Here is a 17,697-nt window from a genome sequence, read left to right as displayed (position 1 = left end):
TTTTGTGCCTACGTAAGAGTAGAACATTGCAATTAAGTTCCCAAATGCTGCTAAAAACCCATGAAGAAAAGGGAACTCTGTTATCACAGCTGCGGCCTATATCCTGTTTTTTAAACAATATGTTCAACATTAAAACTTTGAATACAACACAGCTGCATTCTCTGTTGAACTTACCACATCACTCTTTCTCCTGAAAAGCTGGACATCTGTTATTTATTGATTTCATAAGCTTACAATAACTCATCTTTTCAAATTAAATGTAGCTTGCAAAACGAAATGAATCATATGATTGTCAGACTGCAGCGCTATACGATCAGACTTTTTGCCCCCTGTTGGCCATTAGAAAAACTGCAGAGTATGGCAAAGTTTTCACAAGTCCATATTTTATATACAGCACATGATTAATCCAAAGATTGTGTATTAAAGATAAATGTAGCCACTGTGACCTCTCAGAGCCCTGTTGTAAAGCATGAAGGTGCTTTGAAACCAGATGTGAGGAATCCCAAAAGGTTGATTCTGTTCATCTGGACTAACGTTTTTGTCCAGATGAACAGAATCAACCTTTTGGGATTAATTTACCTGGATGACTGAGCATGCATCAAGACATATGTGAGGAATATGTGACACTAAGAGACGTTGCATCCTCATAGGCAAGTGATTTGTAAATCATAGTAAAACATACCCTGCTTTAGTCTACCTTTTTAATCTAAAGAAGTCCATAGTTATTCAATTAAACATTATGGTGTATTTAGTGAGGCCCAAAACTAGCATTTGCGGCCATAAACTAATCGGGAAACAGTTTCCTGAGATCATAAATTAAAGCCAAGGTATTGGTGCAACCATAAGAGTCTCCCCCTGCTGGTAGGAGGGGTGCACTTCCAAGCGCTTCCAACACTTTTTGTAGACAATATATTTTTGATCTAATGTAAAGAATTTTTAAAAATTAATGTATGTTTTGGTTTTTATATGTTATCAAATTCATTTTCATCTTGAAAAATCCAAATGATTTTCTATTTAAAAAAAAAAAAAAAAAAAGCCAAAAAAAACGCGAATACTATTTTTCATTAAGAGCGTAAACAGTAGCGCATAAAGCACAAAACAGCTGATAACAGCACCAGGTGACGGAGATGGATGGAGATAGTCTAATCCTCTCCCAGCCACTCCCAGCCTCTCTCTCTCTCTCCCTGTGATGCTGCAGCTCCTGTAGGCTCTTCAGTCTCCAGTAAACAGCAGTCATGGCGACAGTGGTCCAACCGCTCACACTGGATCGAGGTAAGGCGCTCGGAGCTTTGCAGTCTGTGCATGTCACCGGAGAGATTATTTTCAACCTTTTTTTCCCCAAAAAACTTGAGCGAGGATTTGGTTAGATTCTGATGTTTTTTGTTTTTTGGTGTGTGTGTCCAGCCCGGATTTCCTACACATCGTCTGCGCGAGTCGCTATTTCAAGGCAATATGAGCTCTGGCTTTTCTAAATAAAAGCCCGTCGGTTCCGTCCGTGTATTTTTCCAGACCGGAGCGCTCAGTTCTTTCGTCAAACTACCGAGGGGGTTTCTGCGAGCACGAACATCTTGAAATTAATACCCTTAAACCACTTACAAGGCGTCCCGTTTAATTTCATCTGTATTATGTAACCCTTTTGGCAACATTGTCCCGTTAAAGCTTGCTTTTTGATCTTCATCTGGCGGAGACAATAACGCTCAAATCCTAAAGCGCCTTGACACGAAAAATCTACTTTGTTAGATAACTTCTCAGGCTATCTGAACTGGACAGGTGCAAGACTGGCTGATTGGTTCCCTCATCAGGGTGTAGATGTTGTGTTTTGTACTTGTTGGAAGCGGTGTGCAAACAAACCGCAGTTGAGGGTTAATGTTGTCCTGTGATGATGTTGCCTAGCCTGTTTTGTTAATTCATCTCAGTTAGCGTTCAGAGCTGTTAGTAATTACAGACTTTGTAACTTAGACACACATTAGTCCCCTGATCTCATTCATAAGATACAATAATAATGCATCTAGGCTGAAAAAATGTTCAGTTTCCCACCTAAAGATGCTGTACAGATATTTAAAATACACTAAGGTCTCTCGTAATATCATAGTAATTCCTCTGGTAGATTTGAGGAAGTACAAAATGTCCTGTACACTTGAGAAGATGCCCTTTGCATCTCAACACTTTCATCTTAAAGGAGTCTATTTTTGAGGTCACTTTGAAAAATCCTCCCAGTCGCACATTCAGACCAAATGCAGATCCGCTGGTGAAATGTAATATTGCGCAAGCCTTGCATAGGGAATGGATACCGTCAAATATAGAGAAAGGAGACACCTTAACGCTTTACTCTGTGCCAAGTAAAGCCAGCGTCAGCTCTCCTCCCTAGCCACATGAGGGAAGTATATAAATACTCTTTATTAATTATTCTGCAGGGATTAATCGGACTGCTGTCACTCGTTATTGGTGATTTAAGTAATTAACCACATTAACATCTACTGCTAAAGTATACTATTTTTTCCCTTCCGTGTGTTCAATTTGTTCTTCAGTGAAATTTAATGTCTGAGGGCAGTGAAGCTTTACAGGTGCACAATCTGCTGGGAAGCTGCAGAAGTGCTGCACACGCAGAGTTAATGAAATGAGCCACAGATTGAATCCGGCAATGAGATAAACAATGCAACCTAAGCTTTTCCCAGCCATGTCTCATAGTAGACTATAGATTTATTTTAAAAAAGGAGGCTCTGCTAAGCTGATAAATAGATTTTTAAACAGCAAGGCAAGGAGCAATGTCCTGCAACTTGATAAATTGTCAACATTCAGCCATGTCTGATCTTAGTCATTTGCTTGGGCAGTGACTCAGCTGTGACCTTCGTGTGTACACACAGGGCCTGATCCATACCCACAAGCTGGAAAATGCAGCTGTAATGGCACAAACAGTAGTAATGATAGTTTCACGCAGGAGCTGTCAGAGCCAGGCAACATTATAGGCTTCCTGTCCTCGGATCCTGCTACTTTGGTGAAAACACTATAATTGCTAATGAAAAGGTGCACTCCTCTCTTTTTTGGGTGGAGGCTTTTGCTGCCGAGTTTGTCAAATGCACGCAGGGAGAAAAGGAACAGAGATGTTCATTTCCAGAGCTCCCACTTGGCTTGCAGGGTCACAGCAGGATGAAAAGATATTACATCATTGGCCTTCCTGTTATTGTCAAAGGAAATGACTGTGATAAGCAAGCACCATCGAGAACAATGGATTTGAACCTCGTTGTATAATTTTTAAAAAAGCCTTTTATTCTCAGTAGATCTGGCATTTATGTAAGTGCAAACTGACACACACCGGAGATGAAAACCTTTCTGTATGAAACAGTGAGAGCAGAGGGCACTGTGACTGAAACTTCCAGAGATAAATTTAAACATCTATTAGGTACGGCTATGTTTCAGGACCCAAATGCAGGACTCAGAGACAATGGAATGAACTAAGTAAGGCAGCTTTATTGCTGTAGCTTGAAAGCTCAAAGAAAAAACAAGGATACAAAAAAACAGAAACTCCCACAAGGTTGAAGCTAGAACCAAGAGAACAGGAAACAAGGACCTCAAAGATAGCATGAGTGGACGATGCAACAACGAGCAGAGTAAGACTGAGGACTAAAATACACACAGGATAACGAGAGGATGGGCAACAGGTGGCAACATAGCTGGACCTAATGCAGACTAACGGGACAGGGGAAACGAAACTGAGTGCACTATACACTAGACACGAGACTGTCAAAATAAAACAGGAAGTATGATAAACATGGAGCTGAAGACTAATCCACAAAGGCTTGACTCGGGGACTGGGGAGAAACAGACGTGGGGAGACGACTGACTGAGGAGACAGAAAGGGAACATCAGACACAGAGACAAGAAAAAAACAAACATGAAGACGAGACTGACTGAACACACGAGAAGACTAGACACTGCGAAAAAAACCTCGAAAACCACACAGAACTGAAGGCTAACCGAAGCATACTTTATACATGACGTAAATATAACTATGAACCTAAGAATCACATAGAATATTCAAAAAACAAACTGCATATTGTTCAGAAACGTAGTACCAGTACCATGGCAACGCCGGCAAGCTGCACGTTTCCAGTGAAACGCTTACTCACTGATGGCAGGATAATGCTGGCCACGTTCTCCATTTCAGTTTTGTGTGTTAATCTGTGTTACTTGTTAACCGGTTGTTTCTTTGTGTGTCATATTCATTATTTTATAATGGCCTGCCTGGTCCAGAATTCAGCTAAAAAAACATTGAACTAATAAAGCTCATTTGCTGAATTGTAGTCCTTCCTTTTAATTGCATTAAAGTCCTTCACTTTATAAAAAATGTCTGGAATGTCCAGCCAGCAGGGTTGACCACTCTGTGTCTAAAACACTGCTTGTGTAGACATCTGTGAGAATACAGCCTCAGTAAACACTTTCCTGATGAATTTCTGGACTCAGTTACTAATTTCAGGATGTATTGATTAGAACATGAAGTCACTTTTGTACGATATTGTCATTATTACAGTCAGAGAGGAGGATTGTCTATACTCATTAGCTAATGACTTGTAATTTTAAGTTGCTAGCCAGTGAGTATGAAGTGTTCTTAGTTTCACAGTAAGATCCTCTAATCACTGGTTACCTCTTGTTTTAAAACACAAAGATGGTGACGGTGACAAAGGATCCATCACCAATCCATGATGTAATGGCATCTACTGCTAACTTTCATTTAGAGTCTTTAATTGAGCAAAAAGTTGATGGAGATTTTCATCAGTTTAACCAGTGAATGATGTGCAGTAGACGCCTGGCATTATGTAGTTGGTGTTAACAATTGTAGAACAAGGAACATGGTGTGGAAATCTCCCCTCAAAAGCCCCCACTGTTTGCAGTTTTCCGAGCTAACAAGTTAACCCCGAACCTGTGGTAGGAAGATTAGATGTTTGTTCCTAGCTCTTCTGCACCACATGTTATGGGATGAAGACGCTGATCGGTTCTTTATCCCCACCAGTCTGTTCATTTAGAAGCTGCAAAGAAATCTTTATTCGTCCCTCACTTTGCTGCCATTGTTCATTTCAACCCCAAACGAGTTGGTGATTACGCCTGGGCTTCACGCGCATTTCCACAAACCCAATTGTTGGATATTGCACTGACCATAGCTAGAAGGAAGATTTTAACTCTTTACACTCACTCTAATATCCATGCTGTGTCTGTTTTAGTTAGTACAATTTCTCCATTCCCCCGAATACAAAAAATTTGATGTAAAATTGTTGATTTTAGCTGCTTGTTACAGAGGTTTAGGGTGGTCTACCTCTACCTAGGGTAGAAGGTAGAGTTAGAGAAGGTCATTTACCGATCAGAAGGTTAGTGGTTCGATCCATGGGTGCTCCTGCCAAAGTATCCTTGGGCAACAATCTGAACTGTGAGTCGCTCCCAGTGCGAAAGTTAGATGAGAGTAGATTACAAAAGTTAGATAGAAAGTGCTTAGACAGAGAAAAAAGTGTTTGTGTGAATGGGTAAATGACACATGTTACACAAAGCATTCTGATTGGTCAAGCAGAGTAGAAAAAGTGCTATTTAGGAACTAGTCCATTTGCCATTTACAGGTTGAAACTGTGTTAGGGGTGAATGCATTGGTTTATCATTGTTAGAAGATTGCGGTTATGTTCCTTATACCTACAGCTGTACAGCATGTACAAGAAAGTAGTTTCTCAGCAGTGCATTTCTTCCTGTGAGGTCGTGATCACTTCAAATGTCAAAAGTAGAAAGAATCCGTTCCTTCCCAAAGTATGAATCATTTTGTTTTTCCTCACTGTGTTGCAGGGACCTTTGGAATAGAACAATTTTTATACAGTTTATGTCTTCTTGTCTTAGCACAGTGAAATGAATAACTGCAAGATCTGAGAGATCGTGGTGAGTTCATCCATTTGCGGCTAGAACATATTTCCATCACATCCACTCATGCACACGGCTGTGTTTAAGGGATTAAGGAGGTGCTGACAAGCTGACGTCACTTATAGCTGTCTATATTTTAAATGGCCTCCTGTTAATGCAGAAATAAAGGTTCTCTCAGTAATTGTCTTGGAGGGACATTGCCCAGTAATTACCCAGGATGAAGACGACAATAAGAGTGTGATGTTTTCTGGCTCTGTTTTCGCCACAGGCTCCTGCAGGAGCCATTACCCTTCTAGGAGTGATTTATTTCTTGTGCTATAAGGGAATCGCTGCAGTTGGACAAATTAAAGCTTATTCTCTTGGCATGAGGAGAGAACTTGGTTGCCCCATTTTTTTTGTATTCAGACTGTGATTTCTTTTGTTTTTATCACTGCCTTTAGCAGCAGAGTTGCCAAGGGCACCCAGGTCAAAGTGGCAGCGGCAGATGGCAAGGGCTTTTCAGGACAACTTACTCCCAGATGCATGACATCTGGATAGCATTTCTCAGGGTACAAAGGTGCAATTCCCGTCAGAGAAAGGTCATTAGAGACTTTTTCTGCCTGTCACCCTCCGAGATGGAAAGCAGCATTTCATTTAGAGTTAGTATTTGAAAAGAGGATCGCAGGTTTAAATCTCAGCGTTGCAGTTTAATAAACGCAGACAGACGCGGACGTGTTTATTTACATTGTTGCAGTTTTGTCAAACTGACACTTTTAATACTGAAAATGGATTAGGCTAAGTTTTGTAAACTGCTATAAATGACTAATTATGTCAGGAAATGGGAACGGAGCCCAGTGCAAAAACATCCCCTCAACAGTGTTGTGGAGCTTTGTGGAGCGTTGAAGCCTTTATTACGTGTTACTGTGGCTTTGTTCAGCTCTGTGCCTTTTCTCTAATCAACAAATGATGAGGATGACCTTTTTTAGTCACAGCCTGATGTTTTCAGGGTATAATGCCACACAGACAGTGGCAGCTCTAATCATTTTATACCGCAATATTTGTTTTAGATATTTTTTTACATTGTAAAATTTAAAATGAGAAATATTTAACTATTTTTCTAGGTATGAAATGTTTATTGGAACAAAGTGGAGGCAGGGTGGAGTGGGTGGAGACGAGTGTCAGGGGTAATTTGTGATAGAAAGATAGCACAAAGATTGAAAGGGAAGGTTTACAAGATGGTAGTGTGACCTGCTATGATGTGTGATTTAAAGTTGGTGGCACTGTCATAAAGACAGGAGGCGGAGCTGGAGGTGGCAGAGTTAAAGACGTTAAGATTATTACTGGGGGTGATGGGACGGGAAGGATTAAAAATGCATCAGAGGGACAGCTCAGGTTGAGCAGATTGGAGGGAAAGTAAGAGAGGCAAGGCTAAGATGGTGTGGACATGTAAAGAGGAGGGATAGTGGATATACTGGAAAACAGATGTTGAAGATGGAGCTGCCGGGCAGGAGGAAAAGAGAAAGACCACACAGGAGAAGAACAGCTAGATATGGCCAAGACTTTGTATTTGCCTTTGTAAAAAATTAGTCATTTTCAAGTAGAACTGCTTGGCCAGGCTCAATTATATTCAACTTGATGTAACTCGGTCATATTTTCGAAATTCAAGTTCAGCTACAATCAAGTTATCCATTTATTTAACAAATAAATGTTTCCTTGGTCCTTTTATATTATTAAAATGTTTTTCTTTCAGATATGATTAAAAGCAGACCAAAAGTGAACATCATCACCAGTGACCCAGAGCCGATAGGAAATTTCAATGTAAAGTTCAGATCTCAATTATCTCCCAGTCTCTTTGTGAATGCAGCCGGCACACTTTGCTCAAAGTTTTCCGGTCACATTCATGTAGGATCTCGCAGTGAGATGTGAAAAGGAATACTACGTGAATCTCTCTGGATAGTGAAAAAGCCTTTGCCTGGGTATTTGAAGTCTGTTTGAAGCGCTAGACTCCCTTGAACTGATGATATCAGAGCATAAAAGCACAGGAAAGATTCGGTAATAAAATCTGTCTTGTGCAGTTGAAAATAATACGCATTTTAGTGGCTTTGAAGCTGCAATTAATGTTGTTTTGGTGGGTTTTTTAGAGGTGGAAGAACAAACCTTCATAAATGTTACTGCGCAGAGTGAAAAAATTAGTTCTGAGAAAATTTAGTCTACTTATACTCCTGACAGCTACATAGCTAAAGAAAACTTGTGCTGGATGATTTTGGAGCCTTTGTTCAGTCAGTAACTCCTATAGCAATCACGGTGGGGGCAAAAGTGTAAGAGAACAAATAATCCTGCCAGCCAAGAATCAAACTTGGGATTCGCTGCTCGGGGGATTTGAGGCCTACCCACTCTGCTATCAGGTCACCCAGAACTCGGCTCGTTTAATTAGTAAGTATCTCTAATGAGAATGCCCTCATCCTTTGTATAGCAGAGGGAAATTAACTGCTGACGGGATCTCTCCTGGTGTCATCACTTTTTATAATATGGCAGCAGTACATTACACTGTAACTGCATCTTGATGCTCATTTACTCCGACCAATGTCACTACTCCTCATAGAGATGCTCTGTAATTACAACCCATGGTTTTCCTTTGCACTTCGGGACACCTTCTTGTTTTATTTTATTTTTTCTGGCAGATAATTAGGGAGAAAGATACTTTTTCTTGTGTCATTATTCATAAGAAAAAATATCCTCACTTAGATACAGCAACATCAACACCCTTTCTTCTTACTTTGGAGAAGAATCTGTCAGAGTACACAGTGAGAATGACTTAATTGCATACCGTCTGTTTGCCTCAGAGATATGCTAAATTTGACAGTCTCACATGTCTCAACGAAGCAGAATTTTTATTGAAATGAGTGTAAAGAAAATGTACAGATGTTGAACACATCTGGGCACATTGAACCCCCCCAGCATAAATTTGTGGGGTTTTTTGGTTTGTTTCTTTTTTAAACTTTGGAGTAAAAGTCAGTAAAATCCAGAGTTGAATGGTGGTGAATCGCATTTTTAGGGAAAACACTCATTTGGGCCACGATCCCCGTGAAGTGTAGTGTTAGCAGATGTCTTTAAATGAACGAGAAGGAATGCAGAAATCAAAGGCAAGGGCTCACTGTGCTGATTTAATATACAGGTCGAAAAGGCAAAGCATGTGGACACCAAGGCGAGAAAAGAGGCATGACGAGGCCGACAGGCAGAAACAAGAAGGCTGAGAGTTGTTGAGCGTGAAGGAAAGGGTTGGTTGTCTCTACCAAATGGTTTAGAAGAGGACCAGGAACATGTATGTGCATGTGGGGGGTCAGGCTGATGATGAGAGATGAGTAATAGTTATTAGTTGTTATGTTTTTTTGTTTATTCCGTTTTAACTCATGCAATAGGGAAACATCCTTCGGTCCCCTATGAACCCCAGCTCCTCCCCTTAGTCCAAAGACACTCATGTTAGGTTAACTGGTGTCTTTAAAATGGCTATAGGTATGAATGGTTGTCTGTCTTTCTGTATTAGTCCTACAACAGAATGATAACCTGTCCAGCGTGTACCTCTCACCCTATGACAGCCGGGATAGGCTCAGCGCAACCCTGAAATGGATAAACAGAAAAAAATGAACCAGATGCTAAAGCGGTGATTTTCTGGTCATTGTTTATTTTTATTTTTCTGCTATGACTTTTAGTAATTAGACAAAAAAACAATTCACAAAGTTCCCACATAAAAAGTCATCGACTCACAGTTTCTATAACCATGTGTGCCAGTGCGTTTTGACTTACAAAGACTAAAGCTTAAGACATTTCATTTACTTTAGTCAGCCTTCTAAGCATAACAGATTGTTTTTTCTTAAGCTTAGTTCTGACTTGATCGAGCCACTCATCCTATACCTTTGGCTCTTGAGCTGGGTAAAATACACTTATAGGTTCTAGTCATCTGTTTGCAAACAGGCTTATTGCCTATCTTGACTGCTGTATGGAGACTTTATAGTTGCAAGATTGACTGTGTATGCCTGATGTGTGCACACTGTCACAGGGCAGACACACACACCAGCACCCCCAACTTCAAGGCCCTTCCCTCAGATGTTAGTAAAACACGTTAAATCTGGTGGTTTTCATGTGTGTTGTTATTGTATAACCGTGGTGGTTAGTCAAGGATGGAATTGGATTTCCTATACTACCTCCAGCTGAAGTTTATTCATAGACCTTGCATGTAACAGGAGTGCCATGTGGGCGTTGAGCGTATACTTGGTGTTATCTTGAACTACGCTTCATTTGTTTTGTCAGCCTTTTTTGCAAGTAAAACATTTGATAATTATGGTCTTTTGCCACTGTTATGTCACTGTTATAATAGAGGTCACTAAGCTGATTTGCCCCCCTCTGTTGCACTATTAGGTAATGTAATATGTCATTTCACTGCACATCTGATTTGGGAGTGATTTCCTGGTGACGTAACTATGATCCCCTGCGGTCATCTCAGCTGCTTTGTCATGGAAAAAAAAATCACCCTTCAGTGCCTCCTCTCCGTGGGTTTCCTCTGATCCGTCACACAGCTCATCTAACGGGGCCCACTTTCACATTTAGCACACACAGAGCAGTGCACAGTGAAGCGTGACCGTGGGACATTTGTGCTTAAATATGTGTGGTTCATTTGAATCGCAGTGGCTGAACTAAAGAAATAAACAAAGCGGGCAATGCGATCTGCAGGACATAATCCATCACACTGGTCCCACTAGTTCACAGCACATATCACTGGAAGCATCAAAGAGGAGACGTGCCTGTGCAGCGCGAGCAGACATTTCGTTATCTCTGGTTTGAGGTGTGTGGATATCACTTACGTTACATTCAGATTTGTATGTCCACCTGCAATGATATCATCTTGTAATGGCAGAAGATGAAGGGCATGGCAAACATGGACTCACAGTATTTCAGTTTTTACTCTCTATAGCTTACATTGCACAATTTAATTGCATTTAAACTGTGCAGCTTCTCTGTTTGATGCAGAGCTTCTGAAATTTAAAATACCCCCCCGATTCGAGCTGGAAAGATTATATCAGGAAATGGGAAGGCATCACTTATGATCAACAAGATGAAAGCACTGGCAGAAATGTCTGCAACATCAATCTTTGAAGTCAAGTTCCGAATGCCTAGTGAAAGTATTTGATGTGGATAAGGAAAATGGTGCTAATGAGTATGTGGAAGTCAATAATGGCAGAGGAGGGGGGGGGGAATATCTGGATGGCCCTTGACCTGCATGTAATTAGAAAGAAATGCTCGTAAACCTCCAAGACCGTTGCCCTTGCTGCTTGGAAGTGTACCAAGTCATTATGAGCTATTCAGAATCAGTGTTTTTTTTTTATATTCAGGCGTACGAGTAACCTTTAGTATTCACCTTGATAAAATATATATATATATATATATATATATATATATATGTGTGTTAGTGCTGCATGCTTAAGAATGTATTGGCACTTTAAACTCCCATATGGGGGGGGCTGAATTAATAAAAAGTGTTATATGGGTATAAACAAACTGCTTTTATACCTGTTGTTAAAGTTTTAAGGCAAAGTTTGCCATATTTTAAGTAGTAATTCCCACTCCTGTTTTTCAAGGGAGACCTGACCATTGCAAGTTTACATGAGATGTAGGGAATTACATTTTGAAAAAAGTTTCAGTGTTTGCAAAACACAAAAAAAGAATGTTTTATTCACCCCAGTGGTTTTTTTTGGCAGGGTGGTTGGGCGTATTCGATAACAGGAGAGGTTAAATTGACCATGTGATGTACAAAACGATAAATCTCTCTCAGTAACACAGACTCATGCCAGCCCTGAGAGAGGACAGAAGAATTAAGAACAAAGTTTAATTAAGCGGGCGCAGGCTGGCGTCCAACCAAATCGTCGGCCAAGTACAAAAGGTCACAAACAAGTCGAAGTGTCCGAAAAAGGGCGAGCAGGGGTCCAAAAATAAACAGGGCAGGGCAGAAAACAGGCGTAAAGACCAGAATATCAATTAGAGATCGGACAGGTGACATATTAAAGGAAAATAAACACCATCAGGTGTCTTGTTTCACCATGTGAGCACTCGGAATAACTTTGTATTGATTTGCAGTGACCTTTTCATGTAAGAGGACAGGAGGAACCTAAGCATGCCAGCACAATGTCCCTGAATTCATAACACCTCACAGCAGGAGTCAAGAGTTCAGATTTTAGATAACATCCTGTTTTAAAGACCCGCAACTTCCACATCAGAGTGTTGTTTGTAACTTGGTTCCTCTTTTTTTTTTTTTCTAACTCACTTTTATTTTTGGTTTTGAGTGACAGCCCTGTGTAACTAATGCCATTACCCGAAGTGTCACACACGGCTGCCAAAGGAAATCTTGTGCTTAACCGACACGTGCAAGGAACTTTGACAGCGCTTCATTAGTCCAGCAATAAGACACATCCAACTGTTTTTAGTCCTTTTTTTTTAATAAAATCAAAAATATGGTGTTTGGAAACTGAGTGGGGTCCCAACTAAAGCCCAGAGAGCTGCTAGGTTAATACTGTAGCATAAACCCTCCATAAGTGTGTCGACTCAGCATGGACAACACTGAATAAGCGAAGCATTGACGAAAGCACGAGATCCTCACTGCAATGTATTTATTTTGCTCAACTGCTAACGTGTGTCTCGTTAAATCTGTGTTTAATGCTTCTTAATTAGAGACGCTTCCGCTGTTGTTGTCATTTTATTTCTTATTATTTTCAGTTGCATTTTTGTGCCGAATGAGAGAGAGAAGCTGCAGGCATAGGGGCAGTAACAGTAGGGGCTTGGTGTACAGTCCCTCTGGAGATGAGAAGCAGGTGTGAAGGTAAGTGCAGGGCTGAGGTGATTGGAACAGGCGGGAACATGCTGAAGGCTAACGGTGCTTGGACTGGGAGTGATAGAATCGTTAATGTTCGACAGACAAAACACGCCAGGAAAAATAGCAAAAATGCAGCTGCTGTTCTAGGTCTTTAAATGAAACTCTTGGTTATTAGATTAATGGCTAATTAGCACTTCCCTGAAAATTCACACCACTGTTTGCTCTAAATAAGCCCGTATTAAATGACTGGACTGTCGCTTGCATGCCTTGTTCTCGTGATGGGAACTGACCCCTGCAATTTCAAGCAAATCAATAAAATTCTCAGTGCTTTATTACAGAGTGCTTGAAATAGAAACAGGCAGAGGGGGTAGCCCTGACAGCCAATTGGCTATAGCTCATACCACATGGGCGGAAGTGCTTTGAGGAATGAGTCCCCAATTTGATTTACAGCCAGCTGGATTCTTACCATGTCACTCCCCTGTTCTCTTTCCCCATATTTCCTGTCCGTCTAATAACAGCACAATGCCCCCAAATGACCTTTTAAAGAACTAGAAACTGTACATTTCACATTACCTTATATAGTATTCGCAGGGATCAGAGCTCAGTACTGCTTCTTTTCTTACCTCCCGCTGGCTTGCATGCAGCAAAAGCCTTTCAGTCTGTCATCTGCTTTGCTGAATTGCTCAATATTCCCAGAATTCAATACCAGCACACGGATGTGTGTGTGTGCTGGTATTACTCATATAGTGGGGACATAAGGAGAATCTGTTAAGTACAAGTCAAACTTGTAGGGACCAGAGTCTCCTTTGGAAGCATAAACCAAGCCCAGGGATGTTAAACTCATTTTACATCATAGGCCACATACAACCCACTTTAATCTTAAGTGGGCCGGACCAGTGAAACTCCCCTTTCTGTCAGTGTAAAGAAGTTTAATTATACATTTAATCCTTGAGATATCTTAATATAAGAAAAAGGGGTGCAATTTCGAATGTATGTCTCAGTTTTTTTCAATATGGTAGAAAAATAATGCTGTGGTAAATGTAAGAAATTTGTCACCAGGATTGTAAAAAATAAACATGTCAAATTACAAAAACGTGAATCTATGTGTACAGTGGATGGATACACAGTGTATTCTGTGTATCCGTTGTAAATAATAGAAATTATAAAGGGAGAAAAAAAAGAACTTTTCCTTGGTTTTATTTTTTTATGTATTACCCAGTTACTTTGGTGTAGCATGTGGGAGGTCTTTGTCAGTAAAGATAAAGCTGTAAAACTTTACACCTTCCAATGATGTCCAATGGGGTCGGGCTGGAGTCTTCATCAGGACGTGTCTGGCCCCCGGGCCTTATCTTTGACACCTCAGGTTTAGGTTGCGATACTGTCAGACTTTTTCTTTGTCACATGTTGATACTCTGTGTGGTTTTAGACAGGGGGTCTGACTAGAGCTTGCAGGAAGCAGAAAGCAGGATGATTGGGAAGCCAACAAAATTAAGACGGTTCAGTGTGCAAAGCATCATGCATTTGTCTTCTGGCATTCAACTCCCTGGGGCAATATTAAGCTTAGGGCAATAGTGCATGTGTGTAAATGGCTATGGTTTTTTTTTTTTTAAGTGTTTTTTATACCAAAGAAACCTGCATGGAGCTATAAAACATAGTTGAGCCTTAAAATGAAGGGGACACAGCCTATTAAGTATAAAATAGTCTATCAATGTTTCTAAGTATATATTATTTACTTTACTACATATCACTGCTCAGTGGGTTATTTATGGTTCATTTATACTTAGAATTTCTGACTTTTTGCATTTTGCTAAATTATAATAGAGCACTTCACTCTCAGACTGCTCACAGACGGCTTGCTTGTGATTCCTAGAGTTTTTCCTTCCTACTGTTGCCAAGCGCTCGCTTGCTGTCTGATTGTTGGTGTTTCTCTCTACACTGTATATTGTATGGCCTTTACCTCACAAAATAAAGGGTCTCGAGGCAACTGTTTTAGTGATTTAGAACCGTATAAATAAAATTGAATTGAATTGGATTTTCTCAGTCTCTCATATCATTGTGGGGGAATTTTGGTCCCACTCTTCTTTACAGCATTGCTTCAGTTCATTGACGTTCACAGGTCTATGCACAGCTCTCTTAAGGGCCTGTCACGTCATTTCATTCAGGCTGAAGTCTGGACTTTGACTGGGCTGTTGCTGCACCTTGATTCTTTTCTTTTTCAGACATTCTGTTGTAGATTTGCTGCTGTGCTTGGGATCATTGTCCTGTTGCATGACCCAGTTAAAACTTTGGCTGTCAGGCAGATGGCTTCACATTTGACTGTAGAACACTTTGGTGTATAGAGGAGTTTGTGATCGACTCAATGACTGCAAGGTGGCAACATCCTGTGGCTGCAAAACAAGCCCAAACAATCAGTCCTCCGGCACAGCGCTTAACAGTGGATATGAGGTAGCTGTGCCACTGTGCATTATGGGCAAACATCTGTCCAAAGGACATTATTCTAGACGTGCTGTGCTTTGTTCAGATGCAACTGTGTAAACCTAACCTGTCCTGCCACGTTCGTTTTAGAGAGAATAGACTTTCTCCCAGCAACCGTTCTGCTGTCATGAACTTTAACATTTAACTTGCTGACTGAGGCCTGTAGAGTCTGCAGTATAGCCTTCGGGGCTTTATTTTATTTTATTTTATTTTGCAGCTTCTCTGAGCATTACTCAAGTCTGACCTTGGTGTGATTTTGCTTGGTTCACCATTCCTGGAAAGATTGTGGCATTGGGTTATCACACACCTGAGTGCTCTTGACCAGCAAACTGCCAAAACCTCTGCTTTTATAGAGGTGCTCACACTTGCTGATACTGAATTATTCAAATACATTTGTTTAGCAGCAGCTGGTTGCTGCTTAACTTTTTAATTGCTATGGAAGCAGTAAAGGTGTACTTGTGTTTTCTATTTACATTGCCCTTTTTTTTTCTGTCTGTTTCTGTTACTTGTATCCATGTTTGCGAATCACTGATCTAAATTCTTGATTAATCAACAAAAATCAGCACAATTTGTTATGTTTGATTGCATTACAGACTTCTGTGTCCCTGTTTTCCCAGTTTTCTCTCTGAACAAGCATATGTGGATACAGCAAAAAACCTAGAGAGTATATTTATGCGTCTGTGTGCTTGATCCCTGGTGGTCAGCATAGATGGAAGTGTGGCCCTGCCATATAACGTCATTAAATATGCAGTGTTTGCTTGTTGATATATCATGACCCTAAACCTGCAACTCAGCTAAACGTCTGTTGCCGCTGGTATGTTGTTTTAAATGAATAACATCAGTCGTTGATATATAATTATAACCCACTGATAAATCAAACATGTTGCGAGGCTCAAATGTTTTACACAGAAACACTTTTGAGCAGTGTGATATTGACGAAAACAAAGCTAATCACACTTGCTGACAAGAAATAATGTGACCCAGTTTTGAAGTTTATTCTATAACGGGGCATATTTCAGTTCAATCTATGCTCATCTATTCAGATAAAGCTTTGACAACTTTCTGATGTGTCCTCAAGAACAGATAAAAAAGACGCCACTCAGTCGCAGATTAAAAGAGACTAATCTCAGAGGCCGCTGGATCATTTATAGCCCTTGAGGCCTTACCAACACTGAGAGACCTACTTTAAAAACACAGTGTACACAACATCTACTCTTAGTCTGTCTAGCTGAGGAGAGGGATCCCTCTTCCTTTGTCTTCCTGAGTTTTCCTGCAGTTTAATTTTCCTCTTTTTTGCATTTTAGGGATTGTTTTTTCTTGTCTGAATTTCCTGTCTAATGTTGGAGGATGCTGTTTGTGTCACATTTGTGATATTGAGCAATACGGTTGCATTTTAATTCGGCTCTACGTGATAAATAATTAAATGTGTCTGAAAAAAATATTTGATAGTATTTACAAAACAAACTTTTGTGGTGTTCAGAAGCTAAATGTAATAAAACATATATTCATTACGTGCTATACTGAAATTATGAATACTTTTTATTGTTTTATCCTTCTGAAGTTTTAACATATTTTGGGGAGTTAAGAGTACTACTAGTTTAAAGATGTGACCTGATTGGCCTAAAGAATGAATTAAATAATCAGTAATTAGTAGACAATGAATATTACTTAAATGCCTTATTATGGGGTACTTGCAAAAAAATAGCCCGTGTCCCCTTTGGGTTGAAACTAGAACAGAGGGGGAACTTGAATTGTATGAACTGAAATGTTGTTGCCGTCACCCCCTCTTGTGTGGTCACAGGTCTTAGGCATGAATAAAACATGATATTGACACAACAATCTACGTCCAGTGATTGAGTACCAAATCACCCTTTCTACCTTTGTGAGTCTATTTGGCCTGCCAGTTTCAGAGGTTAAAAAATTAATCATCCAGGCTGTGGGACTTGTTCAGCAGAAGCTAATTAAGAGAAAAGAGCTCAGAAGACCCCAGAGTCACGGCCTCTACCTTAAGGCTTACGGTTTAGTGTAAACGCTTTGTAATGCCTACTCTTTCCAGGAAGTGCTACCTTTCAACAAATGAGTCCTTGACTTGTCACCCCGCTCCTTTATTCTCATGCTCAGAGATAAGCCAATGCAAACGATCCATGGATGGGATTGCTGTTCTATCTTCCTTGCAACCGCTGGCCTTGACTGAGTCTATTTCCATTATCCCGCCCATTGATTTGCTCTAGCGCCTTTGTCACAGCAGTGCTGTTAATGTAATTGAACGGGGCTTCTTTTTTTCCTCTTCCTCTGTCCCCTTGGCATGAGTACCCACACACATATACATATTTACTCACACCCATTCTCTCTCTCTCGCTTCCCAGATGTTGCCAGGGCTATTGAGCTGCTGGAGAAGCTGCAGGAGTCAGGCGATGTTCCCGGTCACAAGCTCCAATCTCTGAAGAAAGTCCTTCAGAGTGAGTTCTGCACAGCCATCAGAGAGGTGA

General features: G+C 40.5%; 1 protein-coding gene across 2 annotated transcripts in view; it reads left to right on the top strand.

The window, feature by feature from the left end:
- Positions 1–1,165: 1,165 nt before the first annotated feature.
- lin7a (lin-7 homolog A (C. elegans)) overlaps positions 1,166–17,697 on the top strand; it is a 41,638-nt gene continuing 25,106 nt past the window's right edge. For both annotated transcript variants that reach the window (XM_085137655.1, XM_085137656.1), the window contains exons 1-2: positions 1,166–1,272; positions 17,575–17,693. In XM_085137655.1, the coding sequence (XP_084993781.1) occupies positions 1,236–1,272; positions 17,575–17,693 (156 nt within the window). In that variant the 5' untranslated portion in view covers positions 1,166–1,235. The remainder of the gene's footprint in view (positions 1,273–17,574; positions 17,694–17,697) is intronic.

The sequence above is a fragment of the Neolamprologus multifasciatus genome, chromosome 17 (genome assembly GCF_963576455.1).
Source record: "Neolamprologus multifasciatus chromosome 17, fNeoMul1.2, whole genome shotgun sequence".
Classification (NCBI taxonomy): Eukaryota; Metazoa; Chordata; class Actinopteri; order Cichliformes; family Cichlidae; genus Neolamprologus; species Neolamprologus multifasciatus.
The sequence above is the reverse complement of the archived record's forward strand: the minus strand, read 5'-3'. Positions and strand labels throughout refer to the sequence as shown.